We start from the raw sequence: 21,499 nt of genomic DNA, 5'->3' as shown, positions 1-21,499 counted from the left end.
TGGAAGAAGACAAAGTGGGGAGACGGGAGAAAGGGATACTAGATTTCCAGACAAAAGCTGCGAACTAAAACTGAGAAGGCCGCAGACGGAATGGGGTTGGGGTTCATTTCCTCTGTCTCCTCCTAAATGATGGGACAGCATGTCTGCTCCATGGAGAACGGGAGAGAGAGGCCAGGGATGGGTGGGACTCCATGGTATGCCTCGGCCGAGTTCTGCTTCAGCTCTATGCTGGGTGGTTCCAGAGGTCTGCTGGAACTCTTCCTGTTGTTAGTGGGAGGAAGGGGCTTCCTGTCCAGTGCTGCAGAGAGCCTAAGGGTCCCATGAGTGCAGTCAACCAGTAACTCCCCGGCCCTGCTTTGGTCCAGAAGTGGGGTGCCCTCCAGAGGTTCATGGGTTGGAGGCTTGGTCCTCAGAGTGACAGTGGGCGGTTGTGAACTTTTAAGAGATCGGGCCCAGTGGGAGGTCCTTAGGTCCTTAGGGGCACTGCCTTCCCAAGGGAATACTGATCTCTTGGAGTGGGTTCCCCTGGGAGTGAATTGTTATAAAGACCTAACTCCTGGATCTCTCTCTGGTTTCCCATTTTGCAATGTGATCTCTCGCTCCTCCCAACACTCCCACCCTCTATCATGGGAACCTTGCCTGTTGTCTGGACTTTCAGTATCCACAACTGTGAGCTGAGAAAACCTCTTTTCCTCATAAAGTTCATCTACTTTGGGTCTTTGTGATAGTGCCAACAACAACAAAACAAACTGATAGAGACCTCAAGGAACTTTTTTCTTTCAAGGTTATTCTTGATGTTCCCCTTGACATTTTTTTTTAAGGGGGGAGAGCTGAAAGGATCATATGCTTTGATTTGTACTGTGCTCCTAGGTTATCCTTTCACAAGCAGGTTCTTGATTAAAAAAATAAAAAGACAAGTTTAACCCCCTTCCCTTCTTTCCTGTGAGCTCTTTCTCATGAAATGCTTTCTGTCATGTCATAACATAACAAGAAGACTGTCACCAGATAGAGCTTCTAGGTCTTGAACTCCCCAGCCTCCAGAACTGTGAGCCCCAACAACTTCTGTTGTTCATACATTACCCAGTTTGTGATATTGTTAGCATGGCACAAAACATATCATGTCCCTCAAACACTTTCTAAGAACCCTACTGATTTTGTGTGATGCATTCAGGTGGAGAGAAAGGCTTCAGTAGGAATATTTGGCAAGAGCTAAATTTTAAAAGATGGCATAATTTCAAGCAGATCTTCATTGCTAGGAAGCAGGAGTGGTCACCCTGTGAGGGTGTATGGGTGTAACCAGGAAAAGTAAACTTGAGTTTCTTTTAAACTCATTTTCAGTTCTTTCTGACCTAGTCGCTGATGTTGCCCTTTAGAACTAAAAATCCTATACGTGCTGGTGCTGGTGGCAATAAATTCTAAGGCACACAGGAAAGAAAGCTTAAATTGAGGATTCCCCCCTCATTGAAAGGTTTTATTAATAAGATGGCTCCCAGTGATAGGGAACAGACAGATGCAGATGGTGGGAACATGAAGTTAAGGGGATTATTCCCACAGTGCTGACTCCCCACATGCTTTCTTTTCCAAGAAGCAATTTACCTGCTGCTCTGCCTGGCCTAAATGAACAGGATATGTCACATTCCTCAGCAAACTACCTATTATCTGCAAGAGAAATGCAGGCTCCAAATATTGTCAATAAGAGGAACTGAAGGGAAAGAATTTCAAGACCCTTTTCAAAGATCAAATCCCAAACTCAGAGAGATAAGGATAATTCTTCCGAACCAGAATACCTGTAAGAATTTATGGTTCATTATCCAATTAGAACCAGTTTGCATGGGCCAAACTGACATAAGAGTTGCCATGGCAGTGGGAACTTGATAGTCTGATGGCATCTTGCTGTCAGTTAAAAGTCAAGAGGTGGACCCAGGAGGGCTCTGAAAACTTCTCTGGGATACCTAATACAATTGGAGGGCAGGAGAGGCATGTTATCCCTCTCCTCTCTGAGAGGACCCACTCTCTCCCTTGAAAGGGTCCCTTCCCCTTTTCCTATCCCTTCAATAAACTCATTCCTGTTATTCTGAGCAGCATGTCTGAAATCTTTCTGACTTGATTGCAAGAATTGGGATTTGAAGGGGGGGGGGTGTCTTCATGTTGCTTCAATTTCCCAAAAGGCGCCAGCTCTGTAATACCAGTAGGGTTTATTTTAAAATCTCAACACATTTGTTCTTTGTAGGACCAGTGGCTATGACAGAACCTGAGAATTTTTGGTTAATAAGGCTCTACAGCAGCATCCACATGGGTTAATTTGCTTTCCTTCTACTACGGGATATTTAATCACGTGCCAGATCTCTGTCCTTACTCATTGAAAGTCTCATCTGTTGCAATGGTATTCTTAAAAAATGATTTTCTTCAAAAACTGGTTATAAGCAAGTCACTTAGAAGGACTGGAACTACATTTACTGAGCTCATAGAATTAAGGATATTCACACACACTGCTTTCCTCCAACCTTAGAGGAACTCTGTAGGGTACCATTTCAGTTTTTCACTTGTTATTTCAACCATTTTTGAATTCTACCTGAATACCCCTGATCAGCCAGCCACGGCTCTCCATGCTGGGGAAACCAAGGTTCACAAACCCAGCCCCTGATCTCCTGAGGTACGGTAAAGTCTAGAGGAGGTCAGAGATTAAGCTAATATTACACAAACTATTAATTTTGACTGACATACAAAGGACAATTAATTTGAGGTCTGAGGATAGGTAGGAGTGAGCTATGTGGAGGAGTAGACACGGGAAACAGTTCTGCTCTGTGCCTTGCCTTTGTGCTGCCTCAGGACTCTGCAGTGTCCCCATCATCAAGAAGAGTCTCACTGGATGTGGCCCCTTAAACTGGGAGCTTACTGAACCAGGAGCTCAATAAACCTTTATTCTTCATAAATTACCCAGTGCTTGAGTCACAGCTTAGCCATGTAGAAGATACTAGATACTAGTTTCTTCTGTCTTCCGTTTTCTCAGCTGTGAGTGGGGATTATAATCTATATTTTGCAGGGCTATTGTGAGAACCCAAAATAGTACAACCATCCCTCTGTATCCCTGGGTTCCAGATCTGTGGACTCAACCAACCACTGATCAAAAGTATTTGAAAAAAAAAAGTGTGTCTGGATGAATACAGGGTAATGACTACTTACTTTGCATTTACCTTGCACTGGGTATTATAAGTAATTCAGAAATGATTTAAAGTATGCAGGAGGATGTGCATGTGTCATATGCAAATATCCCACTATTTCATGGATCCCAAGGGACAGTGGTATATGTAAAGCAGCACACAGTATTCACTCCATCCCTCTTTCTTATACATATAAGCAACTTGCTATTATGTTTTCATTAAAATGTGATGTCAGGATTGGGTATGAATCTCTAGCCACGATGCCACTCAGGCAAAACACCAGGCCATTATCTTATCCTTGGTGTAATAGTATGCTGGGTGCTAAAGAGCTTTGAACAAATATAGTATTTGAACTCTGATGAGACACACCTCCATTCTAGCACACCCTGAACTTGTGATTGGCACCAAGTATATCATGAAAAAATGGTCAAACCTTTGTTAAAGGTCACTTGGATGTATGCCTGGGGTGGGGTGAGGTGAGGCTGAGCCTCACTGTGGGAAAAGAAATGTATTCCAAGCAATGTCTGTAAAGTTTGCTTTTATACAGCGTGTTGGGTAAGTTTTGAACATGCGCTCTGAGCTTGGAATGCATGTTTCTCCTCTGCTTGGTACCTGTGGAAGGCTGATCTGGTGTAGCTGGGTTGACAGTCCCCAGGTTCGTCCACCGAGAGGCAAGTCCAGCCCTTGCCACAGCCCGCTGATAGTTATCATAGAGAGTCTTTCCATACTAGGGAGGGAATACAAAGAAAGAGAGAAAGAAATACATGAATCTCAAGTTCTGCACACAATTGCAATATACACATTGAGGAAAAAAAAATTCCATGACTATTCTTTTCTGTCCTTGCCTAAGTTGTTGTTTTTCAGATATTTCAATAAAAATTATCTGATTGTTTTTTCACACATCAAATAAGTTTTCAGATTAACAGAATCAGTTGATATTTCCACCCAGCATTAGAAGAGAGCTTTAGCCAAATAATTTTGATGATGTGTCTTTACGTAATGATACTGTAGACGCAATCTTGTGTTTCTGTTCTCTGGTGCTGAGGATCAAACCCATGGCCTCACGCATGCCAGGCAAGTGCTCTACCATGGAGCCACACCCCAGGCCAATCTTGTATTTCTTAATTGTACCCTGAACTTGCAATCCACTCCATGAGTAAATACCTGAAAAGTTTCAATGTAAAGTTAACCCTTGGTTCTCAGGTTGGTGGAGAGGTCCATATTTCTATCACTCCCATTATTTAATAAATGCAGTGGGAAAATAAATGAGATGATCTCTGAGGCTGTACCAAGAGTGGGTCAGCTGTTTCACAGTAGCACAGAAGCTGGACCCAGGCCAGGAAGCTGGCTGAAGAAATTCCCAGTAGGGTGAAGCTGGAAGGCATCTCACCTTGGCGATCCTTATTCCCATGACCCACTGGTTGAGAGTTCTGGCGTCATCACAGCAAAGATACTTGATATACTGAGACTCCTTCTGAATTTGGGGGTGCTAGAAAGAAGCAAAATAGAACAATTTATAAACTTCAATTATTAGAGGTTCAAAGCGCCTCTCAAAATAACTTTTAAAAAACACTGGCACATGTGATTACTAAGGGGTGGCAAAAATTACTGGTAGCCATTTTAGGATTAGGAAATGAGGCACTTTTGAAAAAATGACATTGAAAGAATTTAAGAAATTGGCTATATAAGTTATCAAAGCACCTCTTACTGTAATTATCAAAAACAACATTTGTTTTTGTCTTTTTAACTTCCATTTTTTAAATTTCAGCTTGTACTAATAATTGAACCCAGGGCCTCACTCATGCTAGGCAGGCAGTCTACCTCAAGGCTACATCTCCAGCAATGCCTCTTTTTTTTTGGCAGGGGCTGGGGGCCGGGTATTGGGGATTGAATTCAGGGGCACTCCACCACTGAGCCATATCCCCTGCCCTATTTTGTATTTCATTTAGACACAGGGTCTCACTGAGTTGCTTAGCACCTTGATAAATTGCTGAGGCTGGCTTTGAACTCACGATCCTCCTGTCTCTGCTTTTTAAACTTTTGATCCTTCATATCTCTTCTGTCTCTATCCCCCAAAGAAGTTCAACTTGCTTCTCCATTTGTCAGATAAGGGAACTTAATATATTATTTCTTATGTTACAAAACTAATCCTACAAGAATGGTGGTTTTGTGACTCCCCAAGCCTAGTCCAAGAATTATTTCTCCTACAAGAATTCAGTTTTGCAATGATCTCCCTTTCTTAACTATCATCTAGTACCCAAGTGGGCCAATGGCTTCTGGATGGATGGCCTCAGTAGAAATGTTTCCATCTATTCTCAAGTGGCACCAAGCAGTGGCTTGTAGGGATGATCAGGGGTTATCTAGGCGTCCCAGGAGAACAACTTGGCAGACAGGAAGGAGAGAGACAGACACCCTGCATTGCTTGTTCTCAGTCCTTATTGCTCCTGTAACCTCTGTTTTTATGTTTCTGTCTCTGATAGATTGTGTGTTCCATGACAATAGGAGCTATGTGGGATTTATTGCTTAGCAAGTGGCCTGGTGCATGGTTGCTATTCTAGCCCTAGTGTCAAAATAATTGTTGAAAGAAATAAACAAGCACAATATTTCTTGCTGAGTCAAATATTGCAGCCATAAGGTGACAGGCAGGCAATCAAGCCTAGGTTCTGAAATATGTGCCACCTCAATTTTCACAGGTCATTATAACTTTTATTAAACTTTATGGGTTAGAAAAGTAATTAACCTCAACCACTGTGTGTGTGTGTGTGTGTGTGTGTGTGTGTGTGCGTGCGCGCGCGTGCATGCAATCTCTTGTTCCTCCATTCCTCAGGATAGTTTGTTAATCCTGCTAGGATAAGCATAAATTGAGGGTGGTACTGAAAGTGGAATGAGATGCCAAGAGTTCTGGAAGCAGCTATGAAATTCAGTGATCAGGAAAGGAGCGGAGCTGCCCAAATCTTCTGGTAGGTGATTGCACAGACCCCTCCTCTTTTGCTTATAGCATATCACTGATCTCCAAGGAAATGGCTAATTTCCAAAGGTGATCTCAGCAAAGGCCATTGTGCCCTGAACTTCAGTTGGAACCTGAGAGGCAGCATCTAGACCAGTTGCCCTGCTGGTCTTTCCAGTGAGTCATCCTGCGACACTGTTGTAATTGACCAGAAAGAACAAAGAATATACATAATTGTGTGTGTGTGTGTGTGGTGTATGTGTGTTAAGAATTGTAATGCAAAAAAGTACATTTATAAATTGACATGACTTCTTTGATATAATGAGAGCAACTAAGAACAGAGCAGGGAGGAAGAGCAGGAGGAAAAGATTAACATTAAACAGAGACATGAGGTGGGAGGGAAAGGGAGAGAAAAGGGAAATTGCATGGAAATGGAAGGAGACCCTCATTGTTATACAAAATTACATATAAGAGCTTGTGAGAGGAATGGGAAAAAAAAAAACAAGGAGAGAAATGAATTACAGTAGATAGGGTAGAGAGAGAAGATGGGAGGGGAGGGGAGGGGGGATAGTAGAGGATAGGAAAGGTAGCAGAATACAACAGTTACTAATATGGCATTATGTAAAAATGTGGATGTGTAACCGATGTGATTCTGCAATCTGTATTCGGGGTAAAAATGGGAGTTCATAACCCACTTGAATCTAATGCATTCCACTGTTGTTGTATATTTAAAAAAATAATAACATCAATTAAAAAAGAGTTTGGTAAAAGTTTAACAACTTTTGGTTTTATAAATGAGGCTCAGAGAGGTTAGTATATGACTCTTGATTTACCACCTAGAATTTCTGTATTCATATTAAGCTATTAAGCCAAATTTAAAGATATGGCATAAAAACTGAGCCGGTTGACAAAAATCTATTTTTAGATTTTTGATTTTTAAATATACTGCTTCCTTTATCTAGGTCCTTCAGCCCTCAGAATTTGGATCAGCATCTCTTGCAGAATAGTCAGTTCCTATTTGCTTAGGTATCATGGACTCCCTCTCCTGAGTTATATTTGAATGCTGCTATAGTTTTCCAGTTTGGCCGGCAGATGGCAGCAAAAACTTTGAGATGGCTACTACACATTTCACTTTTTAAATTGTGATTTAGAGCTTTCTTGATAATTCTGAATGTTCGATTTTAGTTTTGCAAATGTTACTCCAATAATCATGTTCTTTGGAGGCCTTTAAGACTGAAAAAATCTACCAATTCGAGTAATGTGGCCCAATAGCAAAAAGGATTTGTTGCATTAATTAACCAGAGTGTAAGACTGATGAAAAATATAACAAGCCAGGCACTTATTAGATGGAATGTGACATTCCACAAATGCCTGCAGCATTCTCTTCAACAATAAAATCTGCAAAACCAAACCATAGCCCTGTCTTTCAGTACCAGAAACATGGCTTCCTAATCTACAACAGCATTTATGTTCTGATGTCATGGAAGAGGGGCAAGCCCTGTTCTCTCCAGTAATTTAATGTTTACAACTGTTCTTAGAAAGCAGATTTTTTTTTCCTTCTGAAACATTTTAAATGTTGACACTGTTACTTTGAGTTTAGTATTTGTTATTTGTTTGTTGTTGTTGTTTTGTTTTGGTGAGTGAGATTGTCAGAGCTGACTGTAAATTGAGCTTGCAATGAAGTGCACAAAGCAATTGCTTGTATCCATTTAAGCAGCACAAGCAACAGTTTCTTAAGTATGTTATTCATCCAAATATAGCAAAATGTGGTTATTCTATGAAATAGACTGGTTAAACAGAGATCTCCAAGGTCTCTGCAGTGCTCAGATTTTTGGGGTCTAAGATGAGCTCCTTTAGGCTCCTTTTGTGTTGTCTTTGTAAAGCAGAAATCCTTCAGGATTCCAGAACATCATGGAGCCAGTCAAAGCCCTTGTTCTCCAGTCCTGACACCTTACCTAGCAGCTTACTCCCTAACTGAACCTTTGACTGAAAACTTTTTTTGCAAAGGGGTTTATGGAAAATGCTGGGTCAGGGCACTGACCAGGTTCTTCCTCAATGATTTGATTGTTCCTGACCATCAGAAGAGAGAAGCTCTCTTAGGACATGCAGTACAGCATACAAAGGTCAGAGCCCTTAGAGAATGTTACTGACAAAGGGATCTTACAGATCCTCTAAACTCACAAAATGAGGAAATGGAGCATCAGAGAGGTTAAGCAATTTGTCCAAGGCCAAAGGATAGCAGCAGAACCATAACTACAATAAAAGTCCCATTCATTCAACCAATACCTCTGGGTGCTGAAAAATACACTGACCCCTAGGTATACAAAGAGGAGAAGAGACAGCTCATCCCATAAATGAGGAACAGGGACTGGGGGAGACATAAGCCAACAAAAATGTGATTGCTCTGTGACATGGTATATTTTATAGTAAGAGTTCGAAAACGGAGGCTGAGAAAGGATTTTTGAAGAGGTGACAAAATGTAGTATATTCAGGGAATGTCAAAAATTTCTGTGTGGCTGCGGTCTGGGAGCCATGGAAAGAGGCAGAAACTAAGGAGGAAAGAGGAGTTGGAATAAAGGGCCTTGATTCAAGCTAGAATCGTCCTCCAGGCATTGGGGGCCACCAACATTTTAAAATAGCAGAGTAAGGCAGGAAGTAACTAGTGGCCATGAGGAAGATGGACTGGCATGGTGAATATGAGTAGACAGAGGGAGGGCTGACTGAGAGACTCTGATGAAAAAATCAGAAGAGCTTTTGCCTCAGGGTTTGAATGAGAGATTTCTCTGGCTCTAGCTCGGTAAAGTAGGTGGCTACGATGGGTTTGTGTCTGCCCTAAAAGAGATCTTGAAATCCCAGCACCCGGCACCTGTCTATGTAAATTTATTTGGAATAGAGTCTTTGCACATGGGATTAAGCGAAGATAAGATCATGATGAATTAGGATGGCTCTAAATCTAATATGACTGGTGTCCTATTGAACCAAAGGAGTATAAGAAACAGAAACTCGGACACACAGACGTGTGTTCCAGGCATGTAACAATTCAGACAGAGACTGGCATTTTATAGCTGCAAGCCAAGAAATGCTGAGGATTGCTAGACATTTCCAGAAGCTAGAAAAAAGGCACAGAATAGATTCATTCCCCAGTTTTGATTGTGTACTTTTGATTGCCTGAACCATGAGAGTAATAAATTTCTATTGTTTTAAGTCCTACAGCTTGTGGTTGTTTGTTCTGGAAGTCCTAGGAAACTATTACAGAGGGTGATGGCACCATTAATCTTGAGAGGTTCTGAAGAAGAAGGTTGTAAGGATGGAGAGGATGTTGGAATTACTGTCTGGCAGGTTATGGTTGAGGGACAACTGGAAATGTGGTTACTGCAGGGGTGGGGCTAGGAGAGGAGGTGAGTCTACAAGCCACTGATTGGAAATAACTTTCACACAGATGACAGCTGGAGTTCTGGCTGGAAATATGGCCTCCAGAGAGAGCAGGAGTGTGGTCACCCGTGCCAAAGACGCCAAGAAGTCCAGAAGCCTGAGGACTGGGGAAAGCACTGTTTGCCAGAAATCTTAAAATGAACTTGGGTAGAGGTGGAGGGAATAGCCTGTTAGCATGCCGACTCCACAAAGCCAGAAGTCTCTTCTGTTCACTGATGTATCTCAGGGCCTTGAATAAAAGTAGATTTGAAAAAAAAAATATTTTTGAACAAGTGAATTATCCTCACAGAGTGAAAGTTGAGGACACGGAGGCCATGTGACTCAGTAATGAGTTCCAGGGAAGGAAGAGGCCATCTCCAAGCAAGTTGAAAGGGTGGGGCAGATAAAACTGGGATGATTTGGAACTCCCAAACCAAGGAATGCTTGAACATGTTCGTGGCCCAAGGGGAAGAATTCTCTGGCAAAAGGTTAGAGATGCTAAAGCAAAATGACATGGCTTGTGTCTTGGCCCCAGGGGCGCTAACATAGCCTCTGAGGTTAGAAAGTTGGCAACAGGATAGTTTCTGTGTTCAGTAAGTTTAGGAAGTGACTGGAGCTATTCAGTCCTGTTCACTGTTTTCGTCAGCTAAGTGGGCTGTGTGACATGTTTGTGGGTGAGACCATTGGAGAAGAGTGTTGAAGATGTCTGGGGATAAGGTGGAAGACTAAGAAGAAATCAGGATTAACGCTGGTAACATCTATGAAGGCAAGAATGACCTAGAAGGTCGGCAGAGATCATACTCAAGAATTAGAGTGACTGACTTGGCTCAAGTGAACAATCTCAAATGTGTCACGACTCTTGAGCAAGCTAGAAAAGGGGTTGAGTGATGGGGAAGGTTGATCCGGAAGCTCAGTTCTAAGAAAGTTAAGATAGGTAGTAAAGAGGGTTTGTTTTCAAGCGAACACATTCCTGTACCTAATGAGCTTGAATCACTCTGGCCAAGTTCAGGAACCTTCATTGAGTTTCTGTTTCCATTTTTATGATATAGGGATGACAGTTCCTCTCAAAAGGGGACATGAAAGGCTTAAATGAAATAATGTGAGAAATAATGTGAGAAAAAGACTCAGTAACATGACCCCTGAACTTATTACTTATTAAGAACTTATTACTAATTAGGAACTATTACCCTTAATATTATCAATGCTAGAACCAGGTTTCAAAGATCACAGTGGGAAAGGGGGCCTGTCTGTCCATCCACCCATCCATCCACCCATCCAACCTTTCATGGGATATATACTGAGCTCTTGCAATGTGTCAAATACTGACTGAGGCTCTGGAACAAAATGGTGGCGATAATAAAAAATTCCCTGCTCAGGGAGAAAGCCATTGAAAATGCAAAGCAGTAATATAATTTCACATGATGAAAATCATGTGAAGAAAATCTAACAGAATGAATGGTAGGTAATAGGTGAGCCATATGGCAGAATTCCAGTGGTCCTTCCATGGGACTCCACGATCTCTTAAGAGATCTCCATAAAAACATAATTTTTCCCAGAAGACATTTCCTTCCTCTGCTGTACAAGTTTCGCTGCAGAACAGAGTGAGAAAGAATTTACAAAGGAGCAGCTTCCCGTAAGCTCAGGATAGGAATGTGCTTTAAGAGTGACAGTTCAGGGAAGGCAATGATTCTTGGGTACTAAGCACTTCCTTTAGCTTCTCGTGTCTGTGCCTTGTGTCACAGCCTCTTTGGGGCCAGTCATGCCCATACTGCCTTCTCAGACGTGGTCCTGGATTGATAACATCTGCATCACCTGCAAACTTGTTAGAAGAGCAAATTCCTGGGCCTGATCCTGGACTTCTGAAACAGGGACTCGGAGACCCAGCAGTCTGCAACTTCACAACTGTCTAAGTGATCCCAATGCAGAGTAAAGTTTGAGAACCACTGTCTAATCAAAACAATTATTTAGGGGCTGAAAGTAGAGTTCAGTGGCAGAGTGCTTGACTAACATGCACAAGGCCCCTTAATTATCAGCCATACAAATAAATTATTTAATACTAGAGTGAAGTAATAACAATCAACTTGTTAAGAGTTGATATGCTTCTAGACATTGTACTAATGGTCTTAGGTCCTTATTTTATTTACTTTTTTGAAAACTTTTTTATTGGTGCATAATAACAACACATAATAAAAATACAGAATAGTGGGTTTCATTGTGGCCTGTTTGTGTATGTACATAACATAATTTGATCAATTTCAATCTTCTTAAAAGAAGGATTGGATACTCATGTCTCTACTTTGAAGATAAGGCAATGAGGCTTAGAGTCTCAATGGTGTCCCTAAGGTCACAGTTAGTAGATGATAAGGCCAGGATTCATAATCCAATTTTTCTGATAGCACCTCTACCCCCAGGCACCATGGATTGCCACAGTCATTGAACTCATACTCAATAAGAAACTCTGGCTTGAATTTATGAGTCAGTGCACGTCCATGGAATCACGCAATCACACAATATGTCTCTCTGTATTCCCAAACCTCTCTTGTAATCTGCACATATTTTTTTTTGCATTTTAGAAATTGGCTCACTCGAATGAAATATTTGAAAATCAAGAAATTTTTCTTTTAAATCCTAGGCAGACAGGAAAATGAGTGACCACAGTGTTCATAAACAAATTACGTTCGCCAAACCTTTATAGACTCTTTAACTCAGCAAATTAATAAAAATTCTCAGTATTTTGGGAAGGAACTAAGACGTATGTATGCTTACGAGCAGAATGAGCAGAGTGACTGAGCATAAAGAAATTGGCTCAAGAACGGAACTGATCATCATTCTGTAAAAAAGGAAATGCTCATTCTTCTGGGGTTGCTCGTCATGTTCCACTGGGTTCTGCTGGCTTCTCTACCTCTGAGCCTCTCTTCTTTCCAGGGGGTTCCTGACTCTGCCCTGAAGACCCAAGCCTTATATAGGAGAGCTTTTTAAAAGTTCTAGTTCAGAATAGCAATTCTTGGTGCAGCCCTGGAGAACCTGGTTTCCCAGGTCAGAGAATTTAGATGATTTTAGGATTATAGGACCTGGTCACAAACTTGTGAAACAGGATAAAAAATACAGTCTCTATCCTGTGGACTGTCTAAATCCCCATCCAGGGACCTCTAGTCTGAGATCTTGTCTTTCTCTTGCTAGACATGCCTGCTCTGGACTCTGGATCCTAGTCTTGGGATTTGGTCCTTGCTCTCTTTTACTAGATGTCCCTTCCATCTGCCACTTCAAAGGATATTTCTTCACCAGTTAAGCCCTGACTATTGTTATTTAGTACTGAGACACATGTTAATACTACATGCGAAACTTGACCGTGCTTAGGAAAGAATAATTGCTGTGCTTCATCCTTAAATATTTTGATTTAGTGGGTCCAGAGCCTGGAAACCTGCATTTTAACAAGTCTCCAGTGATTTCAGTTCAGCTAATTTACTGGGCAGCATTTCAGAAACTCTTCCTCAAACCTTTTCCCTATTTAAGAAATGTGGACAACAGTTCAGAGATGAACTGTGTTGCAATGTCCCCGTGGAATTTAGAACCTCCATTTTGGTAATCACTCAGAGTCTTAGAATTCCAAGCAAGGACCACCAGGTCAGATAGGAAGGCAGAGAAGACATGGTTCAAGGAAGGTAGCATTGTTGATAGAAGGGTGACAGATGATGCTTTGTGTCCAGGTCTGTGGTGGCCTAGTGAACAGAGTCTGAGAGAACTGCCTTGGAGCCACCAATCTGGGTTCTCATCATGACTTAGCCACTTAGTGGCCAGGGAGTCTCTGTGCTCAGATTCCGCATCTATAAAAAAAATGTTCCATTATTCTTACTAACCTTCCTATACAAGGAACAGACAAGAAATGTAAGAACCGGAAGCCACCTTCTTCTTCCTTCTGACCTAGACTGACCCTCTCCTGGGAACTTTGTTCTAACTGGTTTTGTTCCTGGAATGCTCCTCCTCCAGGGGATTCTTGTTGTATCACTTCATTCACATCTTTTCTCAAATGTCACTGTCTTTCTTTGATTATCCCATCCAAACAAGCCTTGGCACCCTCTGTCCCCTACTCTGCCTCATACCAATCCACAGTCTTATTAATTACCTGCACACATTACTTGCGTTTTGTTCATAACCACTTCCCTTACATGGAATACATACTCCATGTAACTTCTGTGTTCCCACCACTTGGGACAGTGCCCAGAAAATAGCTGTCATTCAACAAATATTAAATGAATGAGTGGGCGAGTGAGTGAATGGATGCATCCCTTTCCCTTCCTTCAGCCCCCTTCACAGCAGTTATTCTGGGCTATTCTGTCTAGGGTAGAGGTTCTCAACAGCAGCACAGCTGACATTTGGAGACAGACAATTCTTTGGTCTGGGCTTGTCTTGCACTTTGAGGGATATTTAGCAGGGACCCTGGCTGCTCTCAGCAGATACCAGTGCCCCAAGTTCTGACAATCAAAAATGTCTCTCCAGAGGGGCAAATACCCTGACTGAGAACTACTGGGGAAGAGTCAGGATGATTAAGTTGGTATAGTGTTCGTTATTGTTAATATCATTTATAAATTGCTAAAAGTAGATGTTCCATAATGAGAAGGAGGGCTAAGATGTCTAAATGAAAACTATAAATATGAGTCTCTAATGAAGGTGACAATTTCAACCAATTATTATTTGATTACAATAAATGATAGCAAGTTTCCAGAGTCTCAAAATTATTAAATATGATTTAATAATAATAAATAAATTGCTTTTTAAATATGGTTGATTTGACTAAGAACAACCAGAAACAAAAACTTACCATGGTCCTAAGCCCAGAACTCTGTAGGTCTAAAGATCCTCAATATGTCACATGTGTGGTTTATAAGCATAACATATCTACTGACCTAACTGACCTGAGATTCCCATTTAAAAACCTATAAATGGTGCCCCAAACCTGATAATATACACTACCTTGGACAATACACACCTTAAAACGTTTCATAACCTAGTAATAATTAAAAAAATTATATTTGCTATTTTCTATTTTTTTCTAGAAAATCTTGGCAAGTTCTTAATTTCTAAAAATTTCTTACAGTAGAAAAAGAGTCTAATAAATAAAGAACTGAAAACTTTTCTGTTTCATCAATTAATTTATAAATTAAAATTTTCAAAATATGGAACTTTTATTTTCAGCAGTGAGGCAGAATCCCAGATAGATTTACTTTGAAGTTTTAGGTCCAGATAGCAGGCTTAGGGGAAATGATTCAAACTGATAGAAATGTTTTCCCCTGGGGCTGGGGCTGTAGTTCAGTGGTAGAGTGCCCACCTAGCATGTGTGAGGCCCTGGGTTCGATCCTCAGCACCACATAAAAATAAATAAAGATATTAAAAAAAGAAATGATTTCCCCTTCCCTACTTTGCTTTATTTTATTTATTTATTTTTATGTGGTGCTGAGGATGGAACCCAGTGCCTCACACTTCTAGGCAAGCGCTCCCCCACTGAGCCACAACCCCAGCCCCCCTACTTTGTTTTAATAGTAAAAAATATACTATGTTACATTTATGGTTAACTATACAAAAATTTTACTTTTTTTTCCCTGAAAAGAAAATATTAACCAAATTGCTCAGAAATCTAAATGAAGGACTTCTTACCACATACCTTTAAAACAAAGCAGTAGTCAGTGGGTGCTTTATATTTCATTTTACAATGAATCCCATAGTAAATGTTGACGTTTTCAAACTGTATAAAACATGCCAGATCTCGAGATGTCTGAAAGAGAGGGGAAAAAAAAAATCACCTCAACTGAGACGACAGTTAATAATTTTCCAAGGTTGTTCTTGGTGGCACAACAAAGGATTTCATTTTAGTAGAGAAAATATTGAATTTTTGATAATTTATATGAACATCTACCACATGCAGTTAGTTTTCTCTAAGTCAAGCCTGCATAAAGGGTAAAGGAGTAAATTCAACAAAGGCAAGATCATGTGCCCCCAAATGCAGTAAGGTGACACTGTTGCTATAGCCCAAGGACTCCCAGAGTCAGAACCAGCTGACTTCCAGATGTGGCTTTGGATGAGTCAAGATGAGGAGACCCCTGGTCAGAAATTTCATTTTGGCCTTTTCCATTCTAAGTCAGTGAAAGATTTTACGATGGAGCATTTTAAAATATTCCCCTCTGGATGAACAATGAGAGGGAAATGGGATGCTCAGTAAATTATCATGCACTCCACGCACTTCCTCCTGAGAAAAAGGGTCTCTTTCTTGCTTTCTCTTTACTGCTTTTGGGGTTGCCATGGAAACATGAGGCCTCTCTTCCACCGAAATTCTGCCTTGGGAAGAGATACAACCTCTAATCTACACATTTGGTTACACTTCAATTATACATTTGTTCCACTATAATTATTATTATTATTATTATTTTTACTTTGCCTTCTATACAGTTCTTAACATCATCAGTGAATTAAGAACAAAGGGCAAGGTTGCTATACATTGGTATGCAATTATTCCTGTATGTATAGTAGTATATTTTTTTCTTTTATTTTCTTCTGGATTTCTTGGAGTTTTAATTTTTTTGATGATAAAATAATGTATACTTGTCATAATTTAAAAATATAATAAAATGCACATTTTCTTTCACCACCTCTTTTTCATACTCCTTGTCTGAGGTACTACAGTTAAGAGTGTGGAAATGTTCCTCCAAATGTTTTTTGAGTAACATTTCTCTGCTATGTGTGTTTAGATGTACCCACCTACATACATTCATATGCAAATTTTTTTATCAGCATTGCGTATTGAACCCAGGCCTCCTTGCTTGTTTGGCAAGTGTTGCTTGTTTGGCAAGTGCTTTCCCACTGAGTTACACTCCAGCCTCAAATAGAACAACTTTTGTTCAGTTTTTATTAGTTTTTCTTTTTCTGAGAATTCTCACTTAATAAGCATTGCCGTTTTTCTTTCTTCTCATATTTTTAACCATGTTGGGGATTGAACTCAGGATCTCAACACATGCGAGGCAACTGCTCTACCACTGAGCCTCACTCCCAGCTACAAACAACTCTTACTTGTTTAAATTTTTCTTTTTTCGAGATGAGGTCTTGCCATGTTTCCCAGGCTGGTCTCAAACTTGTGAGCTCAAGATCTCCTCTGCCTCAGCCTCCCTAGTAGCTGGGACTACAGATAGTGTCACCACGCCAATGGTCAATGGCTTTCTTAGTTTTCCACAGCACATTTATGTTTTTCCTGTTGACGTTTTGAAGTTTTTCCTTATTATGGATACACGTACTAGGTTATACATGTTGTAAATGTACTCATTGACTCTAGTCTTTTTTTGTGTGTGTGTGGTGCTGGGGATCTAACCCAGGGCCTTGTGCATGCAAGGCAAGCACTCTACCAACTGAGCTATATCCCCAACCTTGAATCTAGTCTTCAATATCTTGCTTGGTATCTTTGACCACAAGAAATTTAAAACAATTTTATATAGTCAAATCTGTCAAGATGCTTTTCTTTATAATTTTGCATTTTTATTTCTTATTAAAAAACCTGTCCTCAGTCCCCAATTATGAAAATAATAACCGCTATTTTCTTCTATGGTTTTATTCCTAGGGACATTTTAATCAATCTAGGATTTAACTTGGTACATGAAGTGATGGGGAAAACTATTTTTTCCAAATGGATATACAATTATTTCAACACTGAATACCATATTGTTTACCCACTGCTGCAAATGCAAATTTTGACTTCCCTTATGAGAGAAAGTTTTCTGTGATCTATTTCTGTCTACCTGTGTTATTTTTATTTAATGCTTTGAACTTTGGGAGAACAGGTTCTTGCCCAAATTTCATTACAATTTTAGGAGTCTGTTTTGAAACAGTATCTCTTTCTGATTAATCTTGGAATCAGTTTGTGAATTTTAAGTAAAAAAATCCTACTGAAAATTTGGTAGAGTTTACATTGAATTTATAGAAAAATTTGGGGACATGTATCTTTTCTTCTAGTAACATGGTACATTGATATTTATTCAATTCTACTTCACTTCTTTTATTAAATTTTATATTCTATGCTAAGTAAATCTTGAACATTTCTTGTTCAGTTTATTGCTAGGTATTTTGTCTTCTTCATTCCTACTATGCATGGAATCTTTTGCATTATGTTTAATTTGCATGTTGCTTATGGAAAAGAAAACAATTTCTTAATTGGTAAATTTCTTTGCTCCTAATAGTTTTTCAGGCGAATTTCTTATATCATCAAGTAGACAATCATATCAACCAGGAACAATGAGAATTTTTGCTTATTTTTTCTAAATTATACTTTTTATTCTTTTCCTGGACTTGCTAATTAGTTCCTACACCCAGATGTCAATGGCAGCAAGGAGAGGGTATCTAATGTGCACTCTTCTAATTTTTATCATGGGAAATAGATTCTAAAGGCTTAATTATAAATATTGCTTATATTTAAATGCCTAAGACAAAAAATTTCTATAATACAAAAATTATTTATGGGTCAATGGTTAAATCCTTGGTGTGGGACTGGAATGAAAATGGCAGAGGGGAAAGTATCGGTTCTAAGATTGAGACCAGAGTACAAGAGGCTAAGGGAGAAGCAGTAGTTTTACTGCACCACTTCCACAAATTATAAATTTCCTCACTAATGGGGACAGACCTTGACATTCATGGTTGCTTCACCTGCTTGGGAATGTGGATTAAACCTTATCAGAAGAAGCCTGCAATTCATAAATATGCCATTTGGTGGTACCCTGGATTTGGTTTATCCCAGACATAGATATGTGATACATCTTAAAGCTTTTTAAAGATGAACAAAAGATGGAAATATACCACTAAGAAAGGTCAAAGGAAAAGCTAATGGGCATAATGAATGTTAAGATTTCATTTCAGGGCTGAGGATGTGGCCCAAGCGGTAGCGCGCTCGCCTGGCATGCGTGTGGCCCGGGTTTGATCCTCAGCACCACATACAAACAAAGATGTTGTGTCCGCAGATAATTAAAAAAGAAATATTAAAAAAAAGATTTCATTTCAAAGAAGAATTTACTATATGCTTATAGACTGTGATAATAATCCCAACTCAACAAGTAAAAGTTAAACTATATCTAAAGTACTCTGTTAAATTAGGCAGAGAAATGCATATACCTCAGAGAACAATTTTAATACTCATTTCACTCAAGGAGAGAAATGAATTACAGTAGATGGGGTACAGAGAGAAGATGGGAGGGGAGGGGAGGGGGGATAGTAGAGGATAGGAAAGGTAGCAGAATACAACAGTTACTAATAGGGCATTATGTAAAAATGTGGATGTGTAACCGATGTGATTCTGCAATCTGTATTTGGGGTAAAAATGGGAGTTCATAACCCACTTGAATCTAATGTATGAAATATGATATGTCAAGAGCTTTGTAATGTTTTGAACAACCAATAAAAAAAATAAAATAAAAAAATTTTAATACTCAGAGTGTAAGGGATAAAATCTCAGTGAAGATCTTATTAAGACTTTCAATACCTCTATGATTCCAGATAAAATAAGTTTGATCACAAGGACTATAGAACAAGAAAGTGAATACAGGAGGAAAAAGGTCTTCATAAATGGACAGAAAGTAACAAAACAATCTCCAGAAAACTGCTTCTGCCCTAATTTTTGAAACGTGACTTATTTCAAGAGAGAGTTATGGGAAAACTCAAAAGTATTCCAGTAATTCTGTCTCGTAGGATACGTATTTGTATAAACATTAGTACCACAGATCTCAACAGTAATGGATATATTCAAATTGCTACCTGAGGCATTTCTGTAGTTTTACTTCCATGAAATGCTTCTTGCTAAATTGTTCCTTTTGGGCTGCTGTTATTGTGCTATTTTTGTTTCTTTTTGATTGCTACAGCTTGGATATGGAATGTCCCCCAAAGACCCTCATGTTAAAGGTGTGGTTCCAGCCTGTTGCTCTACTGGGAGGGGGTGGAGCCTTCAGGGGGTGGAGCACAGTGGGAGGAAGTTAGGTCATTGGTGGTGCCCCTTCAAATGGATTGTGGGACCCTGGTCTCTCCTCTCCTTTGCTTCTCGCTGAGATGAGGCCTTCTTCTGCCATGCACAACTGCCATCATGTGTTGTCTCAACACAGGCACAAAACAAAGGCACAATTGGCCACGGAGTGAATCCTCCAAAGCGGTGAACCAAAATAAACTTTTCTCCTACTTAAGTTAATTACCTTAGGTATTTTTTCACAGTAATGGAAAACTAACATGCTAACCTTAGTCTTTCCTTTGGGGACATAATAAATTCCAGAAGCCCGTAAAAGAAAATATCGTCTTTTCCAGGATTTCTTTCCATCTTCTTTCAAATAAAGAGCTCCTTCAAGTTCTGGTACAATGATAGATGTTCCACAGAAACTTTCCTGAAATTGAGATTCAAAAGACATAAAACACAAAAAGTAAAACACACATTTATTCACATTTACACAAACTTTCATGTTAGCCTTTAAAGTGAAAGCCAATTTTGTCTACAACTTTGATTGAATGCAAATGTTTACAGTGTATGCTTTTTGCCCAAAGGGAAGAAAGTATAGCACAGAGGTCAAGAGTCTGGCTCCTGAATTGGACACCAAAGTTTCTTGACCTTTGAGCTCAGTGACTATGGACCATTAAACCTCAGTTCCTTTACATGTACCAACGGAATAATAAGCCAATCTTCATAAAGTTGGTTGTTAGTAAAATTTTGGTATAATGTAAAATTAAGCATTCAATAAAGTCTACATATGTTATTATAAATTGGAAAATTGAAAAATGATTACTTTCCAGGTAAGTAAAAATTACTATTTTGCTGCTCATAAATAGAAAAACTATATAACTCCATGTATAAAATAAGTTAATATTTTGTTCTTGAGACAGTTTTCAAAAAATGGAGATAGAAATTATTAACACTATGATACCAGAAAGGAAAAAAAAAGCACATTTTCTAGGTGTATGTTTTCAAATCTCAAAATCTGCATAAAATTAGATAATTCTTAACAAACTTCTTTTAAAAAACAACAGAATAAAATTATATATTATTCTATCTTTTTATTTTAAAACTCAAACTACCTTTTGCTTTCTGTTTATAACTATCAGTATTCTTTCTCTTGGTTCTATAAATACAAAATAACTTCATTTGAATCCCCAAGTAAATTTATATGTAGTAGAATTGGAGAATGTTTTTGTTACATTTGGCTCTCCCCAATTATTAGTTTTAGTTGATCTGTCGATCTATTAAATTTATTCAGATTTTTTTGGCCCAAATTAACCAGGCAGTGTTATTTTTCATAGCATAACACACTTTGTGTTTTCTTCGCATCCAGCTGTAAAATACTGCTGAATTCCTATCACAAGGGCTGTTCAGGCAATTGTATCTATCATCACATAATCAGTGCCCGATTTACAGATAACTTATTTCTAAGCACTGATTAAAACAAATAGCGGTGTCAGGAAAATATTCCCTTTTCATGTCTGTCGGTCTCCATCTCTGCTAGGTGTGTTCAGAATCCTTCATCTCCTTATTGTCAGGGCCACCTGTGCCTGATATCCTCCAACTGAACCCGAGTCTTGTTTGGTAAGTGCAGGAAGACATCTCTACTTTCACTGTTGAATCTCACTAGGAAATGCCCACTCTGCCCACAGTCCCAGGAACCAGAAATTCAAGCATGTGCTCAGGACCTTTAGAGGAGCGGCTTGCAAGGATCTGGAGCCTGGTTCACTTGGTACAGGGCTTGATAGAGCTTGGGAAGAAAGAGAAACATGAGCAGGGGCTTGGATAAACCTTGATGGACAGGAGAGAGCTCTGTTCAGTGTTACCAAACTGACCCCAGGAGAAATGTGGGCCAAAGCACTACCAAGTCTTCTGAATTTTCTAGAGATGTCCAAAATCTACTAACTCAAGAAAAGAATCAACCTTCTGTCAGGGGCAAATAAAACCTGTTTGGGGCTCTAGTATACCCATTTGTGACCT

At 39.6% G+C, this 21,499-nt stretch overlaps 1 protein-coding gene across 1 annotated transcript in view; it reads right to left on the bottom strand.

The window, feature by feature from the left end:
* The window catches only part of Apbb1ip (amyloid beta precursor protein binding family B member 1 interacting protein), a 102,001-nt gene that overhangs the window by 6,660 nt on the left and 73,842 nt on the right, over positions 1–21,499 (bottom strand). The window contains exons 9-12 of the mRNA XM_026408562.2: positions 19,770–19,913; positions 15,179–15,289; positions 4,552–4,650; positions 3,774–3,888 (exon numbers count right to left, since the gene is read on the bottom strand). Coding sequence (XP_026264347.2) covers positions 3,774–3,888; positions 4,552–4,650; positions 15,179–15,289; positions 19,770–19,913 — 469 coding nt within the window. The remainder of the gene's footprint in view (positions 1–3,773; positions 3,889–4,551; positions 4,651–15,178; positions 15,290–19,769; positions 19,914–21,499) is intronic.

Source organism: Urocitellus parryii, chromosome 9 (genome assembly GCF_045843805.1).
Source record: "Urocitellus parryii isolate mUroPar1 chromosome 9, mUroPar1.hap1, whole genome shotgun sequence".
NCBI lineage: Eukaryota > Metazoa > Chordata > Mammalia > Rodentia > Sciuridae > Urocitellus > Urocitellus parryii.
This window is presented reverse-complemented; position numbering and strand designations above follow the sequence as displayed.